This window comes from Equus przewalskii, chromosome 12 (genome assembly GCF_037783145.1).
Source record: "Equus przewalskii isolate Varuska chromosome 12, EquPr2, whole genome shotgun sequence".
Taxonomy (NCBI): Eukaryota; Metazoa; Chordata; class Mammalia; order Perissodactyla; family Equidae; genus Equus; species Equus przewalskii.
Window position 1 is genome coordinate 23,465,227 of NC_091842.1, and position 24,418 is coordinate 23,489,644.

Here is a 24,418-nt window from a genome sequence, read left to right on the forward strand (position 1 = left end):
AATAAGCATTAAGCTATAGCTTGCATAACTATAGCTGATCTGAACTAACGGTTTACAAAATAAACCATACTTTAGATTCTTAAGACTCACACAGTATATCTAAACTTATTCAAGATACCTCAGTATTCATTTATTCTTGGCACTTAAATGCCTTGACATCTTGCAGAACTTTTATTCTTAAGCCTCTTGTTTCTCAAAATGATTAAGATATTTGTCTTGTTCACTTAAAAAATGCAAATAGCATATAACATTATGTGAGAGTATGTACGTGAATGAGGAAGAAAGCAGGGAATGACAGAAAAAGAAAAAATTAGAAGACTACAAGGGAAGTGGCACTAGGTGATAACAAAAATCCCCAAATCCATTTTAAATTTGCTTTAAATGGAGCAGACTGCAGCCTCATTTTTAACACAGAAATGCAGCACGTGGAGACTAATAGTCTTGGTATACAATGTTCACAAGGAATCCTAGTAGCCAAGATACAAGCCCAAGATTAAATAAAACACTATAACCTGGACTGACTGTAGTCTCCACAGGTCGTACCTAATTTGAATACTTACGCATCTATAGTTGGTATTGCGTATTTTCCAGTGTTGGTAAGCATTGCACCTTTCATGTTAGGATCTTTCACTTCCATCATAAAACTTCTGGGAATTCCAGTGCTCTTTTTAATTCTAGGACCAGATTCAAAATTCTTATCCTATTTGGAAGGGAAAGGAGAGAAGAGGAAGATAGAAAGCAGTTACTTTTATTTAATGTTAGCTAACACGCAGTGCTTACTGCCTATACTACTTGTAGTGCTTTACACATATGATCTCATTTAATCCTCACAACAGCCATGTGAGTTAAGTACTATTATTATCTCTCTTTCACAGAGAACAAGTAACAGGCTTGGAGAAATCAAGTAACTTGCCCAAGTTCACTCTGCTATTAACTGGCAGAGCCAGGCTCTGAAGCCTAGCAATTTGGCTCCAAGGGCTGTGCTCACTTGCCATTCTAATAGAGAAGGCAGTATTTACCAAGAAAAATAAGATGGCTAAGAAGTAACTGTAAGAAAAATAAGGTATACTTTGCACTTTGCACTTACCCCATTTGTTGGGCAATTCTTAATATAATGGCCAGGTTTACCACAACGAAAACAGGTATAAGATGGAGGCGGTGGACCTAGAGGTTTCTTCATGTAACTGCAAGAGAAAAAAAATTACATGTACACAAAGACTTGAACAAATAATGCTTTTGACTGGGGGGGAGGGAACCCCCCCCCAAGGTACCTATTGGTGTAAAGTATTTATGGACTTACTTGATTGGGTCGTATTCATGGCCAGATTGCGACATCATTGCTTTAATTTTATCTTCTTCAGAAGCATTGGCTTCAGCCAGATTGGCAGTCTGTTTAACAGGTAATTATTTGACACACACATTAGAAACACATTTAAGACCACACAGCCAAAGACAACACCGCTCATCCTGTAAAGAGCAGTATCTAATCTTACATAAGAACAGTATTTACATGTATAACTTAGAAGAGGCACTGGGAGTTCCTTAGGTCATTACATGATGTTTGAGTGTCTGTGGGACTGAAGAAAGTGCTTCTGTGGGCACTCAAACCTTAGACCCTGTTTGTACCTTACATTAAGTTTTGCATACTCCTCCTCTAAGAGTTAAAAACTGAGATTAAGTAAGGAAAGAAACACTTGATGTTTTTAAACCTTAAAAATAATTCAAGTGTCACAGCATGATGACTATAATTTATACTTACAAATTGGAGGTAGGGTTGGGGATAAAACATTAAACACATTATGCACAGATATTAAAGGCCAGAAGGCTCTTTACGTAGTGGTGTCAGTTTCAAATTAAGTGTAAAGCACATGCATTGAGAGTTGATAATTTTTCATCCAACTCTCCAAAGCTTTATGACCTTCATCTTTAAGGTATTATATACAATAGTCTAGATATAAGCAGGGTCTAAGGGAGTGAATCCTAATAATTTGAATTTTCAAGCATCTAGCACTCATATCAGCCATTCATTGGGTTTTATCTTTACATTCATCCACAAAACAAGCAACCAGTTTTAACAGTTTATTGTAATTTTATATACAGAGAATGCTTAACATTAACAGAGCTTTGAACAATGGCACATTTACAGAAAACTGGTTTACAGATGTTGAACAACTAATTTGTTTGAACCCAAACATCAACTTACAAATAGTAAAAAAAAAAAAAAAAATCCCCCAAACCTCCAAAACTCCCCAACTGTTTCCCACAAAGAAACAATGGTAGGAATAGACCAAACTCATATATGGTCCTTACAGTACATAAGAATTGACATAGTGAACTATAAACCACTAAAGATGTTAACTCTAGGCTAAATCACTTTGCATTAGAAAATTATGAGGATGGTTTTAGCTCATTTTATGTTTTAGAATCATCAATTTTAATGTTTAGTTTTCTCAGAAGAGGAGCTTAAAAAGCTATATTTGTTACTAGGACATTTTTTGAGATACATTCTAGGGGAAAGGGACACAACCTGTAACAAAGCCAAGGACAAGATAGGGACAGCACTAATGGAAAACTTATCTACTCAATCTTGGTTGCTAAATTTGGTTTTATATTTCTGATAGTATGGAAAAAAGGATTTTTGGAAAACTAGAAAACTTCCTTGTTTGCCCTCAAAAATCTGCCTATCCTGGGGGCCAGCCCCGTGGCTGAGTGGTTAAGTTCACGTGCTCTGCTTTGGCGGTCCAGGGTTTCAAAGGTTCGGATCCTGGGTGTGGACCTGGCATCGCTCAGCAAGCCATGCTGAGGCAACGTCCCATGTTCCACAACTAGAAGAACTCACAACTAAAATATACAACTGTGAACTGGGGGATTTTGGGGAGAAGGAGGAAAAAGAAAAAAGAAAAAATCTGCCCATTCTGCAATATTTGCCTTTTACTTTTTTAAGACAAGATTTGCAAGCTAAATCTATTGTTTTATAAAGTAATCCATCACTAGTGCTTTCCCAAACAAAAGGTACACATTGTTGAGCAGAAAATGCAAGCAATCTTAGAGCAAACATGGCATATACAATGATTTCAGGAGGTAACAATTTGCCCCTCTGCCAAACATACACACTGGTATATTCCTGCAAACAGCTTTATACATTTACACAATTCATGTAGTCTGTGTTCAAACAAATTAGGTTGTTTAAAACTTCTCCTAATGCAGACAGACTACAAGTCTATAGCATAAAGAAACAATTGTATCACATTTAAAATGTTGACCTTCAAGGGATCAATTCAAATATTCAAGAAATAACCACACAATCGTCCATATAAAGGAAAGCTTCTATTTTGGCTGCTTAAAGTCAGTCCACATAATTTACAGCCAAAACCAGGGAATTCCTCCAGAACTTTGTTAGTTTTCCAATGTATAATTAAACAAAATGTTTGAGGGAAAAAAACGAGTAAGTGTAGCTTCATGTGTTTCTTCTGTCTTGAAGATGAACACTCCAACATTATGGTGAGGCTGACAAAATACGCCCCCTATCTTCTCAAAATGGCAACTACTCTTTACAGGATAGTAAAAAATATGTACATTGTTTCTGCAAAATAGCTCCTCCCCCAACCCCTCTTAAAATAACTGTTGCACATTAAAAAAATGTTAGAAAAAGATTTATATTTTCAAGAATATATATATATACCTTTGTAAGCTGGGCCAGAGAAATAGACGCAGAAGAGTCATCAATCTGTTCACAAAAAATTAAACACACATTCAAGTTCCACACTGAAAACATCTGGAAGTGATCATTTAGTCCCTACTGCCACTTAATGTTCAAATATTGGGCATTTTCTTAGAAATTTTCTAAAGAATGTTATTTTCTATTTTAAAGCTGAAAGTGCAGCTCACCCTACTTTATCCTTCTCTACCTATTTCACATACAGTAATAAAGGCTAACAGTTGAGGAGGACTCAATTACAATGAAAAAATGGGGTAAAGAAAAGTCTATCGAATAGGAAATCTGCTCAGAGTGGTGACTAAATACTACTAAATTAGAGTCCTGCGTCTGTCAATGGTCTCAATTGGATAATGCTCAAAACAACGTACACTAGAACAAAGAATAAGAAATCCTTCTAACTTGCCTGGAACGCCATTATACAACATTGTAAAACCATGCAGCTCTTTAAAGGCTCAGATAATTGCTTTAACAAAACAGCTCCCACATAATTGCTATTTTTCTCTTTTTTTGAGCATGTGCTTCTCAGTCTCAGTATGTTTATTCTCCCGTACATAGAACAACAACAGCTTCTTGCCAAAGAAACCGCAACTGTATCAGGGCAAAGATGTTAAGCCCAAAATGGAGACACAAAAAGTAACCTGGGGCAAGGGCCAACGGCTGTCATGTATGATGATGGACTTTAATATGTAGAGAAAAGAAAGCTAATTTAATCAAACGGAGCAAGTATTATATATGAAGGATACAAGAGGGCCTTAAAAAAATGTATTTTCACGAGACATTTTAAAATTTTTCATTATTTCATCCCGAAATTATTTTACTATCAGTTTTTAAAAAGTGTACATGTATGAGTATATATATATATTAAGTATACACACACACATATATCTTTAGCATGTAACTCTAAAGATATAATTTCCCTACAAGTGTACCAAAATGAAAACATTATTAGCTTCCCATGTAGCAGGTGGTTTGCTTTTCAGCGTTATGAATTTCTCATGCATTACTGGTCAGAACTCTTGTTTAAAATGGAAAGACAGATATCTGGATCAAAAAAAAAAAACCCAAAGAAGTGAGTCTTCATCAGGTATTTTTCAAGTATTCCAAAGAACTAATAATATTAAAATAAAAGCAGCACGACTTAAGAGCAACAACAGAAACGTAACTGGCAATGCCCATCACAGTAGGAATTCAATAAACGTAAATACAAATGTCGGCGAAATTTAAAATAAACCCTATAACGATCTTTGGGTTTTAAAAGTTAGTTTGACGGATCTTATTACTGGGAGGCACATTTAAACAAAAGGTTCTTAGCCCCACATTGAGGGACTGTAGAGTAACCCTATGTTCCATATAATCCACCAATGGCTTCTCACTCTTGCCCAGCTTTGAAATATTCTTTCCTTAAAGAACTAATCTCAAGGGGTAATTAAAAAAATAAACCAAAAAACCCCCATAAATATCCTATTTTTATTCAGAATTAATTCTGACCTATTCAATCTATTTTCAAGAGGGTTACATTTTACATCAACCAGGAGTTAAGCACCACGAACTGAACAAATTGCTCTCAATCATAATCTATGTTTCTAACCAATAGAACAAATTAATAGCCTTCAGAAATAGACCATTACTATCTAGAATATGAATACTGATCACTTCCTTATAAAGAAAGCAATCAGTTATATTAACTTTCTCATCACTGGAACTATAAAACTAGCATTTTTGGTTCTTCCCACTGCTAACACTTAAAATATAATTGTCTTTTTGTTCTTATGCTGGGCTTTCTTGTCCTTTCTTTTTAGCTTTCTGTCAAGTTGTTACTATTATCATATATTTATTGAGTTGAAAGTGGTTTCAGATATGCAACGGCATCTAAATCACTTTTTCAACCAAATAATCACTATAGCACCTAAATACCTTATAATCCACAAGGAGGTCAAATTTATCACAAATTTACAAAGGCATCCAATTGTTTTCTACATATACCAACGTACCAGGTACTAAGAAATAAGCAAAAAATGCTGACAAGGAATGGTTTAAAAATGATGAGGAATTTATACGTACTAAACATCAATAAATATAGTAACTCTCAGATACTAACGATAAAAAAACCCTGCCATGTTAAAAAAGAAAGTAGTCTTCAAAAAAACTGCATCTCTAAGATGCACACCGTAGACATCTTAAAATCAACACAGCTCCGCACATCTAATTTGTGGTCTTGGTTCTGGGAGCAAGAATCTGAAATCTTTTATGCCAACTATAGTTGCTTGAAATTCAAGGATCCTACAAAATGTAATTCTGATGTTTAGTTAATAGGAAGAACATCCAGCTTTGGAGTCCCAACATGGAAGGATGACTAAATAAAACAAAGCTGAGGAATACAGACGGAAACAGCCATCCTTGATTGGAGTTGGCTTCAGTTACCAAAAATGTACACACATTTACTTTTACTATTTGGAACTTTAAAAATCTGGTTTAGCAACTCCGTCTTACTTTGGTTTTGTGAATGTGTACAATACAAGTGATTCTGAAGTCTCCTAAGACGGGTACTACTATGCTTGATGAATACTTTCTCTCTCCATCCTAAATGTCAGCAAATGTACCCCAAGCAAATAAATGATGGGGATATTAAATTATCTAATGTCTCGATTTCAGATAATTCTACCTAAAAATTAAAGTCATTTTTAAAGTAGTAAAAAAAAAAGAAAGAAAAGAGAAACCTAATTAAGTGTAAACCAAACTGCTTCTTATAAGTGTAATACAGACATGCCAGGGAACACACAAGGCTAAAAGAATGTTAACTTTATTTATGAACATGTGATTTGTGTTTATACACATGCTAATAAACAAAAAGGAAATAATTGTTTTCAAGAAATAAAACTTCATCTGAATTAGTTTAAATACTATATAAAATGTACTTTACACAAAATGTGTTACATTAACTACTACAGTCACCAGGATAGTCAATCTAATTTGTGCTAGCATTTGGATACATAAAAATCAGTTTTAAACCAATCACCAGCAAAACAGAAACTTGGACAGTTTTTACAGCATTATGCTTAAAAAAACTCCACAGACCCCAAAAGAGGGGAAAAAAACCCCGAAACACTAAGAGTTTTGATCTTTGAATCACTATATTTAGTTCCATGAGAACTAAAGGCCGTATACTTTAGAGAACAAGTCCAAAGTTCAGATATTCTATGATTTCATGTTTAAGATCCAACGATCCAAGGTTAGTGAAATGCCTGATACACAATTAAAGATCAGTAGTATTTAAAAAGGATAAAGTGAAACAGCAAGCAATACCCTTGAATTCTAAATGAAGATTTCAGACATCTTGTATTGTGTACAAATCAAGCCTGAGTAGTAAAATGTTTAGAGAACCACCGAGTTTACAGCACCCAATTACTACAGACCTGTGTTCTCAAACAGATGTTTCACCCCACAGCTTAGGAATGCCGCTACCTTTTACTTAAGAGCTCAAAGTCAAAATGGTGTCATAATTAAAGTTAATTTGTGATAATAAAAATTAAGATCTTACCCTGGGTTAAAAGGAGTTACCTTCAATAAACTACAGCTTTCAATGAGCTTATAATTAATGCAGCATTTTAATGTCTTATGAGAAAGAGGGAAATGTTTTAATCTGGACAACTGAGCAGACTAGAAGTCAAAGATTTTGCATTAAAATTTGAAAACAACGTACTCAATTGTATAAAATCAATGAGACATTTATATACTCATGGGGGGCCCAATTTCAGGTTTCACTGTGTAGTACGGATATAAACAAAGAATAGGAGCTCAAAATTGTCAAACAAAGCAAAACTATAATAAAGCTGCATCAATGGTCTCTGGAAACCTCCTTTCTATGATGTGTCTGAACTTGAAGAAAGCATCAAACTTTAGTATAAGCTTTGCATGTTGCTAATGCATTTTTGAAAGCCATCAATCAGGCAGAAAAAAAAAACTAACAAAAACTAAGTGATACAACGTGAAAATGGCAAAATATACACTCCAAACATTTTTTTATTGCAAGAAACAAAAAGCACACAACAGCCTGTACATACATACAAAATACTAACTATAGACAGACAGATGTAGAACATGTTATCATGTTCATTAGTGTAAAACCTACACGATCTAAAAAGGATCATACATTAACTGTACAACACAGTGTCATACAGGGAGAATGCTATATTTAATAGGAAACAGGGTTTTGGGGGCACAAATTACCCATTTCTACAAAATAAGTGTGCAAATTATGCTACATATATCCATATTCAACTGAGCTGTCATCAAAATACATTTTATTTACAATATGCACTATGATCAGTTGCATAGTAAGTTCTAAAATGATTTACTTCACTGCTACATTATAAAGGTAAAAGCAATGTGTAGAAAAAGTGTGAGATTGTGTTTTTACATACTGCTTTTGAAGTTCCCATCACTGGTTCAGTTCGACTTCTAAAAAAGAAAAACAAAAATATTAGTTACCTATGAGCAATTATTTATGAATTTTTGCACTAAAATATCTTAATACATATCTCCAATCACACATTTTTGGGAACACGATTTTCCTTTGATACAAAGGTTTAAAAACAGCCAATTTCTGAAGCAATGAATACACTGCTTTGATTAATCTTTACCACCTTTGAACAGTTTAAGATGCATCTGTAGTTTTAAAAAAAAAAATCCACATTGGGGAATTCTAGAACAGATGTACCTTGCCACTTACAATAAACATTTTCTGAAAGGTAGTATGAGGATTTTGTTATGCTAAGAAATTTTGTGGTTATTTAATAACTTGAACATTTCTATTATTCCCCAGTTTTTTAAATAGGTACAGATGTAAATTTTTACACATCTGATTTTCTTCAAGCAATACCACTATTGTTAACGTTTATAATTTGGATCTTTGAGAAACTGCTGTGCTCCAAAAACTAAATTTCAAATTCAGAAAGGTGGGCTGATAGTTACTTCAAACATTTTTGAAAGTCTCAAATAACAGTAACCAGGCCTAACCCTGTGGTGTAGTGGTTAAGTTCCACATAGTGGTTAAGTTCAGCGTGCTCTGCTTTGGCAGCCCAGGTTCATGGGCTTGGATTCTGGGCGCAGACCTATACCACTCATCAGCCATGCTGTGGTGGCGACCCACGTATCAAATAGGGGAAGACTAGCACAAATGTTAGTTCAGGGCTAATCTTCCTCAGAAGGAAAAAAAAAAAAAAAAGGACCAAAGATTGAACAAAAATTCTAACTTCCAGAAAAATGCAACATAGTCTGACAGAATATTTTAAAGAATGAGTTAAATGATTATGGAGAATTAGACAAATCTATTTTTAAAAGTAAATACAAATAAGCCCAGGCAGAAATTCCTTTAAAAGTTCACACAGGAAAAGGGACAGGAGTTGAGTTGCTAAATATAGCCTTTAAACATTTAGTTTTAAGTTTATGCTATCCCCATTATGGAGAAATGTTAGACACCATCTGAAAGGAGTTTCTAAGTTTGTGCACGATTTGGAAGTCCTCAGACAAAAACGAAATTTTCATTTTCTAGTATTTGCTCAACAAACTCAGAGGCATTTTACATGACCAAGGAAATCATACACACAATGATTTCATATGCAATTCTGTCTAAGAGGCAACTTATTGTGCCATGTCCTTCAAATAGTTCTCTCCCCAAGAGTTTCTGAACATCACAAAATCTAACGAAACTGAATGTTTGCTACTTTAAAAAAACACTTGGTTAAGCGTAATTTCACACTAGACTCTAAGAATTAATTCTTTATAACTTCTTAAAATTATATTAAGTTACAAACTCATAGTTCACTAGTATTTACAGAAAAAAAAAATTCAGCTTTTTAAGTTGTTACTATACAGAAAATAGTACACAAAAGGACCTCCAAACATTAAGATATGGAATATAACTTTAAAGCAAACTAATGAAAATAATCTTAGAATGAATACTTGCCCACATGAGGCAAAGCTCCAAGAAATGACTTTATTTTACCTCAATTCCAAGAACACATTCCATTTCCTAGGACTGGCAAATTCCAGAATTTCTCAATGACCAAACTCAGAATTTGCCAAACTGTTTCAAATAAGGTTACCTAACTTCTAAGTAGAAATCACTACCCTTTTTAAACAGCCCAAGATGTTACTCTTTTCACATATTATAATTCTAAAACCATTAACATTGCAAGAAAGTAGAGAAAGATAAAGATATAAAGTTTTAATCCTGCCTTTTTAGTGATTTTCTTAAGCTCTAGACTAGTCCTAGGATATTGCTCTGTTCTTACCCCAATAACAGGCATTTACCATGTGCCAGGCACTGTTTAATTCTTACAACTCTCTTGAGTTAAGTACTCATATCCCTATTTTATTTCGAGGAATCTGAGGCACAAACTTTAGATAACTTAGCCAAAGTCACAGAACTGGTGTGAAGCAGTAAAGAGTCAAACCTAAGCCTGATTCCAGCATTTGTGTCCACAAAGCCTACAAACTTAAGAGCCTCTCAAAAAGAGCCCCTTATTGATGAGGAGCAAATGTCAGCACTACTGAATATTCTTGATGCTGTCAGAATATTTAGGACAGATCTCTTAAGACACACACATTTTTATAGTGAAAAAACAGGAAAAAAAAGAAAGTGTGTAGACAAATAAAACCAAAGAAGAGCACAGATATATCTATTCACTTATTTGAACATCAGTTTCTTTTTTTTTTTGGGAGAAAGATTAGCCCTGAGCTAACATCTGCTGCCAATGCTGCCAATCCTCCTCTTTTTGCTGAGGAAGACTGGCCCTGAGCTAACATCCATGCCCATCTTCCTCTACTTTATATGTGGGATGCCTGCCACAGCATGCTTGCCAAGCGGTGCCATGTCCGCACCTGGGATCTGAATTGGCGAACCGCGGGCTAGTGAAGCGGAACGTGTGCACTTAACCGCTGTGCCACCGGGCCAGCCTCAAGAACATTATTTTCTTGTCTTTGTAAATACTGCCTATATAGAGCAAAAATTCTTCCTAATAGCTCTTACTCCTAATTACAGGTTAACTTAACTTGGGGAAGAAATCAGGAAAAAACAAACCAACTCATCCTCATAGTTTTAAGGACTGAGAAGATATATTCATTAGGGTAAAGAAATGAGTTTAGTTCTAAAATATACTTGTTCTTTCTCAAAGTATAAAAAAGTCTATTTTGAGAAGTTAAATACATGAGACTTTATACTTACATAACATATGTCTTGCTTGTAGATTTGACACCTCCAATAGGAATTCTTCTAACAATTACAGACGAATTCTTAGGAATGAGAGCATTATCATCAGTATATTCTGTAAATAAAAAGAAAAAGAGTTGAATTTCTATTTGGAGATTTGGGTAAGTCTCAGGCCTCAATTAGAAAACTTCAACCAAACATAAATCTTATGAGAAATGAACTTAAATATAAAAAAGCCTTAATAACTACATGTTCCTGGCATCTAGATTACTGATATTCTCAGAACAAATATCCAAAGCCATAGGAGCCTCTCTTCAAAGGACATCAAAGAGTGTCAGCAGGTTCTTGGCTCTGGCACCTCTACTTTTGTGGAACCCCAAATCTCGGAAAGACTAAGTTATTCTCTAGTTTATTTAGCCAGTAATGCTGAACATCCGAACTATGAGAAAAAGTTGTTATTTAGAATGAAGAAATTCTGTCTCTCCTAGCCCCTAAACATGAGTATTACTGGGGAAGACAGACTAAAAAAATTATGACACGTTTTGAATACAGAAGAAAGGGTTTTAGAACAAAAAGTTAAATGGGGGATACAACTTTGACTAGAATGTTGACCCAAGGAAGGCCCCTCTGAGTTTTGAGAATTAAAGGCTGAGAAGTCAGCCAGACGTGCAAAAAAGCTGATACAGAGAAAAGAGGTGAAAAAATAACAAAAAAAGGCCAGACTAGCTGAAGAAAATGAAAAGAATGATTTGAAATACAGGTACAAAGGTACAGATCATACGCTGATTTATATTTTGTTTCTAAGTACAACAAGAGGTCATCGAAGGATTTTAAAGAAAAATGATGACAATTTGATTTATGTTAAAAACAAAAAAAGATAACTCTGGTGTCTAAGTGGAGAATGAATTCGTAGGGGAACAAGAGTAGAAACGGTGATTAATAAGGAGGCTGCTGCGGAGCCCAGGTAAGAGATAATGATGGGCTGTGACAGAGAGAGAAATGGAGAGTCAGTTTTGAGGTAGAAACACTAAGGCTTGGGGATGGACTGAATATGGGGTAAGGGGATGCAGGAGAAAGAGGAATCAGGCATGAATTCCTGGATTCCTGGCTTAAGCAACTGGATGAACACTGAGAGCACTTTCTGAGAAGGCCGGGATCCTATTTTTCTACTCTTTCGACTGTTACTTGTGATACTTCTCTCAGAATGAAATTTAAAAACTGGACCAATGAATTTAACTATGGTAAAAAGATTTATTAAGGAAGGAATTTGTAAAATTACCAAAAAGAAAAACAACCCACCACAGGGAGAGAGAAAAAATGTACCCATCTCCCTTAATCACGCAATCAGATATTAGGCTCCACTCTTAAGGTTACTGAGTTTACCTGCTTTACTTAAGTTATTCAGCACCAAGTGGGTGAATATCTCTGTTCTTCCAATTATTTCAAGTTTATCACATATGTACGCATTTTAAGCTTTTATATCTATCTATCTATCTATCTATCTATCTATCTCAGCTTTATTATTTTAATCATGATACTATTAGGATTCCCTGACATAAACTAAATTGTTCAGGAAAACTTAGTATACTTCAAGCAGTAGGCTCTATCTCACAGTATCCAACTAGAGTGATGCAATTTCCTAGGTTCAGGCATACCAATGTAAGACTATCATCCTTATCTTGGATAGTTCCTAATAATCCCAAATTCCAAGCAAGCTCTGAGTAAGAACAATTGGGAGCAGGGGGATGGAGGATCTTTAAAAAGTAAATTCTAGAAATAAAACTTGCTGTCAAACACCTGACAGAAAGTTTCTGAATATGTAACAACTCTTAAAAGCGTTCACTGGGGGAAAAAAGAGCAAATGTGTTTACGGTAGCTTTCCAAGACAATGTATTAATTTGATCAGCACAGTACTTGGTCAAACTAAAAGCCAGGTGCCTAACGCTAGCTGCTCTAATTGACCTTTTAAGTATCTGAATTACACTCATGATTTCTTACCCTTAAAAAATCTCCCTAACCTCCTGTTAGCCTCAAAGGACTCTTTCTATAAGCCAGCATAATTTCTGAAGCAAAAACATGAAGACCATGGATGGAATGAAAAACAAGATGAATTTCAGAAAATAGAGAAAGATTATAAGTCTTTCAAAAACACTTCATCCTCAGCTTCCAAATCTTTCACACTAAGTTCAGAATGAAAGCTGTTTTGTTGTTGTTTGTGGGAGGAGGGGAAGATGCAGAAAAGTAGGAAAATAAGTTTATATAGTAAAGTTATATATGGAAAACATAAGGTCATTTGAGATTCATTTTGAAACATGGTGTAGAAATAAAGAAGCAGGATTCTTAAGTCTAAAACATGAAATTCTGAACTAAGCATTTTAGGCTATTCAAGATTTAAGGGTCTTAAACCTTGATGGATCCTGACAGAAATGGACAGATTTCTGAAACTGTAAGGAATGTTTTATAGAAACACAGCAGGTTAGGTAATTTAAACATTAATTCAAACTAAAGTGATCCAGTTCAGCATTCCCTCCTAAGCAATCTCCTAACTATGAAGCTATAAACATTTATTTTTTACTCTTTAATTCACTGTATGGTGCTTAAATCAAGTGGCAGTCTTACTCAGCTGCCTTATGACACTGGATCCTATTTCCCATAAAACTCAGTAGTCCCTTACTCTACTACTATCTCTTACTCTGCTCTTACTTACTCTGCACTACTATCACTGACTATCTTTTCCTCCCCTAATTTGAGGGCTGCATAAAATGCACATTTTCTCCCCTGAAGTTCCTTCTCTAAACCAATCTAAGATCAAAGCTTTCTCCAATAAGGACAGTTCACGCAAATATATAAAAGAAAATATGCTGGTGGGCAAAGCATTTCCCTGGCCTTCAGGATTTGTAAAAATAATGTACCACATAATTTCCTCGCTTAGGAAAAAAAATAACACAATATCACAAAAATCTTAAATTTGTAGACAAGAATTCCGTCAATCGTATTTATGTCAGTCTTAATAAAGTTGTATTAAATTATTAGGTGGACAAAGTCCAGCCCCAAATGATTAAAGCATGTAACACTCCATTAAAATATGAAACTTGTATAGTATACGATTACAACTGCCTTAATACCTCTAATTTCTTTTATGTTCTCTTTCCTCTCTTTTGTAAGTACCATTAACATACCACGATAGTCTAAATTTCTTATAAATCCATCTGTTCTGTGAAGTGTGACTCTAATACTTAAGGGATGCTTTTGGTGGCTTTAAAGAAAATTTCCTTAAGATGTTTTCTTGAATAAATATTTTAAAAAGCTGTTTCTCAACTGTTCATGACCACCAACAATGCTGCCTCTCCTTAAGTAGAGGGATGCTACACATAATTACAATTACCAAAGCCTCACATGACGTGTCCCTTAGGTATGACATGTTTCAAAAAAGGGGGAAGTGGAGAATATTCTTTTATGTGTTATCATGTGAGTAAATAAAGTTCCTCCTTAATGAACATTTTTGAGTCATGATATACCAGTAGTGCTGTTCCTTAACATAATACAATTATACTTATTTCTGGATGTAAATAAAAAATGGCTCTTTTACACCAGATTTACCCTACCTGTCAAACCATAAGCTAGCAGTGCTCCCTCCATTTCAACTAAAAGAACCAATGGCACACCTTATGCCAAATTTAGTGATCAATAAAATATCCTAATCTAATCAGAATTTCACTTTATTTCTTCTCATCCCATCAATAAAACTCAAAAGACCAACCCACTGAAAACTACACATCAGCATTACAGTTCTGAGAAAAAGAAACCAAAACAAGTTCAGAGTCAGAATTTAAAAAGGGTGTTTGTCATATTTTCTTATCTGCGGTTAAATTCTCAATATTATAAAATGCTTTTAAAAAGAACTTAAAAAGATTTCAATCGGTGGTTTATCTGTACTCATATGGTAGCAGCCTACAATTTTTCAGTATTTTAGTATCAACATAATCATGTAAAGTCTAGCAATTACTACTTCAAAAAAAGAAAAATCTGTACTTTTGATCTTTACTGAATTGCTAAATTTTTTAAGAGTAATGTGATGAACTCGGAGCTCAACTACTTAATTATTGTATTACTAATACTGGAATTTACACACAAAAGTGGTCACCTGAGAACATAGCAAGTTCCAAAAGCAATTCCAACATAAAAGACTAGCTGGATTAAATCTTCAAAAATATTAAAGTGAGGATCCCTTCTCAACAACGCAGACAACTCCAAAATAAAAATAAATAAATAGGGAGAGAGAGAAGAAGGGGAATTTGCCATTAAACCCAAAAACGTAGTTGGGTTTAGAAAGTTGGAGAAGTTATCTTTATCGCTGCTTTAAGAAACAGGCAGCCTTGCATGTGCTCTCCTCCCCTCCATCGATGAAAAACAAGTTAGCAACGGGGCACGAGGCAAGCAGGCACCCAAAGAACCTGGATAACACCGCCACCCTCTCCCACGCAAATCCTCATTTTCAAAAACAATTCAGAAGCATAATCAGATTTCCACGTTTTGGGACTAGCCTGTTACAGATGATCCAAGTACGCAGAAAGCAAAACTCCAAAGCAGCCTGCTGTAACCCTCGGCTATCAAAGTTGGATGAAAATTATTAGAACGATCAACCCTACAAGGGACATAATGGCGGTTAGTCCCCTGCCAGGCATCTCACAACCAGGATCCAGCTTCAAGCAGCAAGTATCCGGAGCCCATGTGGCTCTTACCTTCTTTCGTCTGCGCGTTGGTGATCTGCAGGTCGCAGTCGGCAGCTTTCAGCTTCTCTCTCCCCATAATCTGCTTCTTTAAGTCGCAGAGGGAGATGTGGAGCCCATCAAAGGTGACGGTATCATAGTTGAGTTTAGAGGAAAACTTATAATGCACACAGGACATGGTGCCAAAGGATTCCTAAGGTTCAGCGAGGAGACGTGGACACTCTCAATATATGTATATTTATAAACTTAAGAGCAAATATGTACACACACAAAACACTCAAAGACACCGAAGGACCCTAAGGCCTCAGATTAAATACCCACCCCAACTACAAGCAGGGGTTCGTAAAAACAATAATCCAGACCCCCCCCGAGACTCAGAATCACTTCATGTGGGAGAAGGTGGACGAGGACCGGGGAGGGGAAATCGAGAATCCGCCAACGGGCACAATGTCACCCGGCTGGGTCCCCCTCGCTCATGCTAAAGGCCGGCAGGAGACGGGGGGCAGGCGGTGCAGTCAGTGAGCGGTCAGTCCACACGTTAGAGTCCAAATGACCCCGCGGGGTCAGGGGTCCATAGCGCGGCCGCACCTCCCGGCTGGTCTCTCTTTCCGTGGATCGGGGTGACCCAGGCCCCGGGAGGAGGTCGAGGGGAGAGGGTCAGGCCCGGAGTCCACGAGCGGCCTCTCGCCTCCTCCTGGCTTCCGGACGACGGGCGGCGGCTTCCCCAGGCCCAGGCCCCCACCGCACACAAACCCCTGTCGCCTGCTCCCCGGAGGCCCGCGCGGCCCCGCGGCCTAGGCCGAAAACGCGCGGTCGGCGGAGGAGAGGCCTTCCCGCAGGCCGCCCCCGGCTCCGGCTCCGCCTCCCCCCCGCCGCCGCCGCCGCCGCCGCCGCCTCAGACACAAAGCCGGGGCTAGGCCTCAACTAGGCCTCGAAGCACTTCCTCACCACCCCGGGCCCCAGCCAGCGGCCGGGGGGCTTGGCGGACCCTGGCGACGCCGCTGAGACTCCCCGACGCTTCCTCTCGCCGTGGGCTCCGCGCTTCTCTCGCCTCTCGCTCCCGTCGCCTTTCGGCCCAGAATCGCGAGAATACGCCCGGAAGGCGCCGGGCGACGGCAAGGGCTTCGCCGGCTCCCTTTTTGTTCTGCCCCCCCGCGCTCTCGGGCCCTCACCAGGCGCAGGCGACACCTCCAAGCCAGGCACTATGGCGGACGCGGCCTGGCTCCGAGCGAGCGCCCGACTCCGGGGTCTCTTAAGCAGCGATTGCACGGGCGACGCGCGCCGGGCGGGGCCGGCGTGTGCGGATAGGCGGGCCGGGAGGCGGGGCCCGCGGCGTCACAAAGCGCACCGGCCCGCCCACGTGACCTCGCGTTCTGGGACTCCGGAGCGCGGAACCTGAACCAGCCGGGGAAACGGAAGAAACCATCTGCCTCGAAAGGGAGGGGGAGGCTGCCGAGAGGACCGGCTAATAGGGCGGTTCCGGAAGGGGAGCTCAGGTTGCGGCTGTTACCGTGCTAGTTTCCACGGTACAGTGGGGGTGCCGACCATTGGTCGGCTAACTCCCTGTTCCCCACAATCCCCACCAACTCCTCCAAGCCCCCCAGTTTCAGTAAACGTTATGGTTGCTATGCAGTATACTATGGTTGCTATGCGAGCACCCCGTAGTTTCCCTTTCCGACAAATTGGCTACCCTAAGCTCTTCCTAAGTGGAAATTCTGCTGCAGCCCCTGGCTGGAAGTGATAGCAACAACAACCACTATAAACATTTATTGAGCTCTTACTACGTGCTAGGCACAGGGCTAAGCGCTTTGTAATGCTGCCAGCCTCTGGTTCCAAGTTGTCTGGGTTGGAACCCTAAATGTACTCTAGGTTTAACTCCTCTGTGCCTCAGTTTCCTTGACTGTAAATTTCTGTTAAAAAATAATATTTGATTTACTGGGCTGTTATCGATTAAATGAATGAATACATTTCCATTGTTTAGGACCATGCCTGATGCATGATTCAATGTGGCTCAATAAATGTCAGTTTAACAATGTAAAGAAATAACCCTAAGTGGTCAGCACCACCATTATTTCCAATTTATAGATGAGGGAACTGAAGTTAGCAATCATACACTTTCTGAATTCGCAGAATCAGGGGAGTGCCTACTCCGTGGCTGGTCCCAAATCCCATTCCTAATTATAAATGCCAGGCACTGTGCCAAGAACCCCCTCAGTGGATTGGAATATTCTTACTTTGGGGCCTGGGGAAGTTATTATTACATCCATAAAATTCATAATATAATCAGCTTGCATTCATAAACTGTGATAATCACTATCATTTACAATGCATTTTCCTCATCCTCTCTTAATTTTACAGGGGGGCTCAGAGAAGTTAGTCACTGAGAAGAAGATCACACTGCCAAGATGTGGCAAAATTTACCAGGACTTCCCAAATACACACTCCAAATTCTTACTGAACTTGGTTTAAAGCAATCATCATCTTGTCAAAAAAAATCTCCTAAGGCCACTTTATCTAAATAGGACGGCCATCCTTCTCCCTTCCTTTACCCTTTTTTACTTTCTTCCAGGCATTCATTGCTACTTGATCAAGTGTATGCTTATTTTTAATTGTCTGTCTCTCCTGGAGCGGCAAACAGGGATTTTTATCTCTTTTGTTTATGCTGTATCCCCAGCTCCTAGAACACTGCCTGGACATAGTAGGCACTCAATAAATATATGTTGAATAACTAAATACATTTTACACGGTCTATAGAAATACCGTGGCAATAAGATTTTGACAAATCAAGGGCAGCCTCAAAGACACAAATACAATTTAACTCAACCGTATCACAAATAACAGATTTCTCCCGCTTTTGCCTTCTTAGGTAACTCACCGAAATTTTCTTGCTCTTGGGTCCGCTTGAGAACTGCTGCTTTTCTTGAAAAACCCCTGTGTGAATGAGAGGGGGAAATTACATCTAACGAAAGAGAAACTGGACAAGAGAATGACAATTATCTCGGTACTCACACCTTCGAAGTGATGAATCTGTATCCTTTCATCATCTTTGGCTAATCCCTGCACACCTAATTTAATCAGCCTGATAGAATTTAAAAGAGGCCACATTCTTAGGGTAGATCAGAACCCTGCCAGAACAGGAGTGTGTGTCCTTGGAAAGAGTATCGTCACTATTATTATTTGGTCCAACTGTTCTCCTCAGTCAAGAGCCCTTTGCAAAGACTTGTTCACTCTGAACACTCTTTTTTTTTTTTTTAATTTTTTTTTCTTCTTTATCTCCCCAAACCCCCCCTGTACATAGTTGTATATCTTAGTTGCAGGTCCTTCTAGTTGTGGGATGTGGGACGCCGCCTCAGCGTGGCCTGACGAGCGGTGCCATGTCCGCGCCCAGGATCCGAACCCTGGGCCGCTGCAGCCGAGCACACGAACTTAACCACTAGGCCCCGGAGCTGGCCCCTACTAGTCTTAATTTCATAAATTTCTGTTGGTAATATGGAGCTGCTCTCCCTGCCACTCTCCAGGCTCCACCCCCCCCCCCCCAATATTTTTGTAAGTCTTCAAAAAGCCCTTTGTGCTGTACCTACAGTGAATGAAGCATCCTTTTCCAAGCTCCTCCCGTGTGGCAATTCTGGAGCTCCCATGTTGTAGGATTTTAAACGTTTGTCATTCTCAAACCCACTGTACCCTCACATCTCCACCAGACACATCCATTTAGCAGATCCCCTACCTTATTTCCTTGTGCCAAAATTTCAGTGTCAGTCAGCCCAAATTCCTAAAAGGTAGATATGTCCCTTATATCACCAATGTGTCTTGCCCAGGTGGTTGGTTCCCTTTATATTTTATTTATTTAATATTGCAGCCTACAAAAAGGTTTGCATCTTTATGTAATAAAATCCATCAATCTTTTTTTTCTTCATGGTTTTTTACCTTTACTTGTATTCTTAAAAAAGTAGTTCCTAGTTGCTCAGCACTCCCCTTAGGTATTTATTTCCTTGTGTTTCCCTCTAGTTTATGTATGGGCTTCATGAATTTCAATTAAACTCTGTAATCTATTCCAACTTTTTTGTGACTAGGATACAATATAGAGCGAAGATCATTTTAGCCCCTTTTAAATTGTGAAATATATTGTTAAAGAAGAAACATAAAATACACATTACAGTTTGATGCAAATCATACATAAATTTTATAAAGGGACTTTTCTTTTTTTAAAGATTGGTATCTGAGCTAACAACTCTTGCCAATTTTCTTTTTTTTTTCTTCTTCTCCTCCCAAAGCCCCCAGTACATAGTTGTATATTCCAGTTGTAGGTCCTTCCAGTTGTGCTGTGTGGGGTGCCACCTCAGCATGGCCTGACGACTTACCATGTCGGCGCCTGGGATCTGAACTGGCGAAACCCTGGGCCACCGAAGCAGTGTGTGAGTTTAACCACGGGGCTGACCCCATAAAGGGACTTTCTATCTTTTGCTTTTTAACTATTTATATTTTTGAGGATTTATAAAAGATGGGATGAACTTAGGTTTCAGAAGATTGTTGCAACATTATAGTTGACTCCTTTTCATTTTGTCTTAGCAGCATTTTAAGGCACATTCAATTTGTTGAAAGCTAAACATCATAGATTATTTGTCATCACATGAACTGATTTCTTGAAAATTCATATGAACAACCTGTTGTTTCCCCTCTATTCACTCATTTTATCATTTGACACTCATTCAGTTGGTAAAATTAACAGTTTGACAATACCATGTCTGAGAGATGGGGATCAGTGGGATCTCCTACGATCACTGGCGGGATATACACTGAAAGAGCAATTTTGGGAAGCCAAATTTGCATTCCTTGCAAATTTGAGCATTCCTATACTCTATGAATCAGTAATTCCATTCCTGGTTATACCCAAGGCAAAATTTAACTCACGTACTTGCATAAGAATTTCATGGAAGCTCTCTTTTTAATAGCAAAAAGCTGAAACAACTCAAATGCCCATGACTGGAGAATGAAAAATACATTATAGTTTATCCAGACAGTGTAATATTATACAGCAGTGAAAATAAATAAAATACAGTTATGTGCAGCAACATGTCGATGGGATCCTTTTAGCTGCTCTTGAGTCAAAAAAGCAAGTCTTAGAAGGTGACATATTACATAATACCCTTTCTATGAATTTCAAAAACAAGTAAAACTAAACAATGTATTATTTAGCTGGGCATACAAATTTAACACATCTGAAAAAAGACGACCAGGAAACACAAAATTCAGAACAGTGATTACCTCCGAGATGGAAGGATGAGCTAGATGGGGAGCCCAGGGGAGATATGAGTTTTTGGTAATGATCTTGTTGTTGGGTGGGTTCACAGGTATGTATTCATTACTTTCCTGAAAATAAAGACAGAAAGAATAATTAAACTAGAAGGAGCCATGCACAGAACAATGATGACAGGCGGTCATGAGATCAGGATTATGATTAAGCTATTCATGTGCCCCTAAGATTCCATCTCCCCTTTCTTCCCACTGCCAGCAAAGAATCTCACAAACATTCAGACAGAAGAAGGGAGTTTCTTTCAAAGAAACAAACATTAGGACAGCTCCCTAAACTCTTTGCAGCACTTCATGCCACAGCTGTACATAAAACTCACGTTTTGGTCATACTTTAGTAATTCAATTCTAGTTTTCCTCTGTTGACATCCGAGAGGGGACTTAGCCATCAGACTCTGGGTGACCTGGGGACCTGGAACCAAGGCATGTCACTAGTGACCTCACTTTGTCCAGTGTCTTCTAGCTTCACTCCACTCCATAAAAGTGGGACTCAAAACCAGGAATGTACTGCAGGGGTGGGGCCTCATAAAAGTGCTAGGGGACATTATATATAGACAGACACACGCCGCTCTGCCTTCTCCTAGGAATCAGAGGGCACTAGGTAAACACAAAGGAGGAGCAGGGATGGGAATGTTACTGTGCCAGAGCTGGGGCAAAGCACAGAAACTTGGAGAAGCCTCTTTTTTCTCGAGTGAATGGGACTTGTTCATCCATTCCCCCAGCTATGAAATCTGTAATGAGTGCCACTGTGTGCCAGGCACTGTGCTGGGCACTGGGCAATCAAAGCCCCTGTCTGCAGAGAGTTTACAATAAGTAAAGGAGGTAATGTAATTTTAGAGTCTCCAAAATTTGCTGTGTGACCTTGGGACAGTAACAACTTCTCTGGTCCTTGGTTTCCTCCAGGGCCTGTTTCATGGGCCCCATGTGACTGCACTCAGAACGGCGCTGTGCTTGGTTTAATGCTCTGCTGTTGCCATCTTGACATTCCTCATAATTTTAATTTTGCACAGAGCCCCGCAAATTATGTAGCTGCTGTTGGTTTCTTGACTTGTGAAACAGGGTTAAAATAGTACCTTCCTAGAAACAGAAAGTAGGGGTTGGGGGAGGGGGAAATGGGAGATGAGTTTCAGTTTTTCAAGATGACAAGGTTCTAGAGAGCTGTTGCACAACGATGTGCACAACAACATGAACGTAAATGTGAATTTTGCAAGAAAGTGAACATGCTTAACACTACTGAACACAAAAATGGTTATGATGGCAAATATTGTTATGTGTAAAAAAAGAAAAGAAGACAAAAAAATGTACCTTCCTCATAGGTTTGTTAAGACAATTCCATCACAGTGGCTGGCGCAGAAGCTCCATGTAAATGTGGTTTGGGAAATAAATTAAAGTGGCAAATGCTAGAGATGTTTCTTTGAAGTGCTTGCAACTAGGATAAATATAACAACAACACAACAACTATGGCTGGCATTTGCCGCCTGTTTCCTATTTGCACGCCTTGTGCCACATACTTTTAATGTAATCCGCCTAAATCCCCCCAAGAACCCTGTGAATATGTCCCAATATTATCCCTACTTTATAAATGAGGCAATGAGGTTCAGAGAGGTGAGGTCAGGTACTTGAGGTGACACAGGAGCTATGATTTAAAACAGGGTGTGCCTGGCTGGGAAGAGCAATCTTTTAACCACTGACTCTATTTTACGCCCAAGGCATCCTATGGAGGGGCCCGTGGGAAGGGGTGCCCTCTCTCCGGGTACCAGGCGCAAAGTTGGTCCAGTGCCAGCACACTGTGCCCTGGCGTTCCTCCGTCTCCCGCCTCTCCTCTGTTATCTTTGGTCTTGTGTTTTTATCTTGTTTCTACTCCTAAATTAAGCTCCCAGAGGGCAGTCTTCTCTAAGGCACCTGGCAGGTGCTGGGCAATTATTTGTGGAGCCCCAAAATGACTCTTGATAAGTGGTTCTGTCTGGCTTTGCCAACAGTAACAAGCTTGATGGGTTAAAGCAGGGCAGTGGCCTTCAATCTCCCCTCATCCTCCCAAAGCTCCCTTGAGGAAGTGCAAATGGGGCCGCCTTTTGTACGTAGGCCATCCCTCGGGCTTTGTGCTTGCCCCTCCCCAACTCTGCATCCAGGACTACTGATCCAATGGCTCTGGCACTGTGTAGCTGCTTGGTGTGTCCTATCTCATTTATCCTTACCGTGATCCTGTGCGGTAGGTGCGATTCTTCTCCAAGTTTTACACAGGAGGAAAACTGAGGCATAGAGAGATGAGCCCAAGGTCACACACCCTGGAAGTGAGTCCAAGGTCACAGCTAGCAGCGATGGAGCCAGGATTCAAACGCAGTGGTGAGCTTACTCCTCCTGTCAGGGGTTCCTGGTGGTGTCTGTCAAACCCGCGCCATCTTAGGCATGAACCTTGCCTTTGGTATGCTGGCTTTGCTCCTGGAGAACACTGGATGAAAGGGGTGGGGCAAAGGAGTAAGGCACTCCTTCATCTCATAGATCCTTCTTGATTGACAGCTTGTTCCTGGCTTCGTTCTAGGTACTTGGGATACAGCAGTGAACACGATGGGCAAGGCTTTTGCTCCCCTGGAGTTTCCATTCTAGTGTGGGAGAGGCACAATAAGCAGCTAGACAAGCAAAGAGAAAATAAGTGTGGAATGTGATAAGTGCTATGAAGAAAATAAAACAAGGTAGTGAGATGGAGAGTGGGCAAGGGTGACAACACTGGATGGTCAAGATAAGCATCTGTAAGGAGGTGACCTTGAGTTGGCATCTGAATGACAAGAATTAGCCGTGTGAAGTTCTGGGGAAAGAAATTTCTAGGTAGGGTGAACGGCAAGTGAAAGAGCCCCGAGGTGTGATCCAGGGACAGTCAAAAGGCTGGAGTAGGGGCCGGCCCGGTGGCGCAGCGGTTAAGTTTGCACGTTCTGCTTTGGTGGCCAGGGGTTCACCCGTTTGGATCCCGGGTGCGGACATGGCACTGCTTGGCAAGCCAAGCTGTGGTAGTCGTCCCACATATAAAGTAGAGGAAGATGGGCACAGATGTTAGCTGAGGGCCAGTCTTCCTCAGCAAAAAGAGGAAGATTGGCAACATATGTTAGCTCAGGGCTAATCTTCCTCAAAAAAAACAAAAAAGGCTGGAGTGGCTGAAGTGTAGATAATGATGGGGAGTGACAGGCCTTAAGCCACAGAGGTAAGCTGGAGCCAGATCATGGAGGACCATAAAAGCCATTTAAACAAATTTTGATTTGAGAGAGGAATGTCCTAGAGGAGAACTCAGGACCACATACGTTAACGTTCAGGGCCGTTTGAGTGTGGCTGGTACCATGTGTTCCTAAGACCCAAGTTACAGCTGAACTATAACTACCTTCAGGAGCATCCTGGGAGGTTCCAGGAACTTGAAGGGGCCCGGGATGGCATGGCGTTGTCAGGTGTGGTTTATTTAAAAGGCAG

General features: G+C 39.4%; 1 protein-coding gene across 4 annotated transcripts in view; it reads right to left on the reverse strand.

The window, feature by feature from the left end:
- The window catches only part of RBBP6 (RB binding protein 6, ubiquitin ligase), a 31,565-nt gene extending 14,568 nt beyond the window's left edge, over positions 1–16,997 (reverse strand). For 2 of the 4 annotated variants that reach the window (XM_070568295.1, XM_070568291.1), the window contains exons 1-8: positions 16,831–16,946; positions 15,671–15,851; positions 10,944–11,043; positions 8,140–8,176; positions 3,683–3,727; positions 1,301–1,389; positions 1,088–1,184; positions 561–700 (exon numbers count right to left, since the gene is read on the reverse strand). In XM_070568295.1, the coding sequence (XP_070424396.1) occupies positions 561–700; positions 1,088–1,184; positions 1,301–1,389; positions 3,683–3,727; positions 8,140–8,176; positions 10,944–11,043; positions 15,671–15,836 (674 nt within the window). In that variant the 5' untranslated portion in view covers positions 15,837–15,851; positions 16,831–16,946. Of the gene's footprint in view, positions 1–560; positions 701–1,087; positions 1,185–1,300; positions 1,390–3,682; positions 3,728–8,139; positions 8,177–10,943; positions 11,044–15,670 lie in introns of all 4 variants that reach the window. The other 2 variants (XM_070568294.1, XM_070568292.1) reach the window with 2 other exon arrangements.
- Between the last annotated feature and the right edge of the window lie 7,421 nt (positions 16,998–24,418).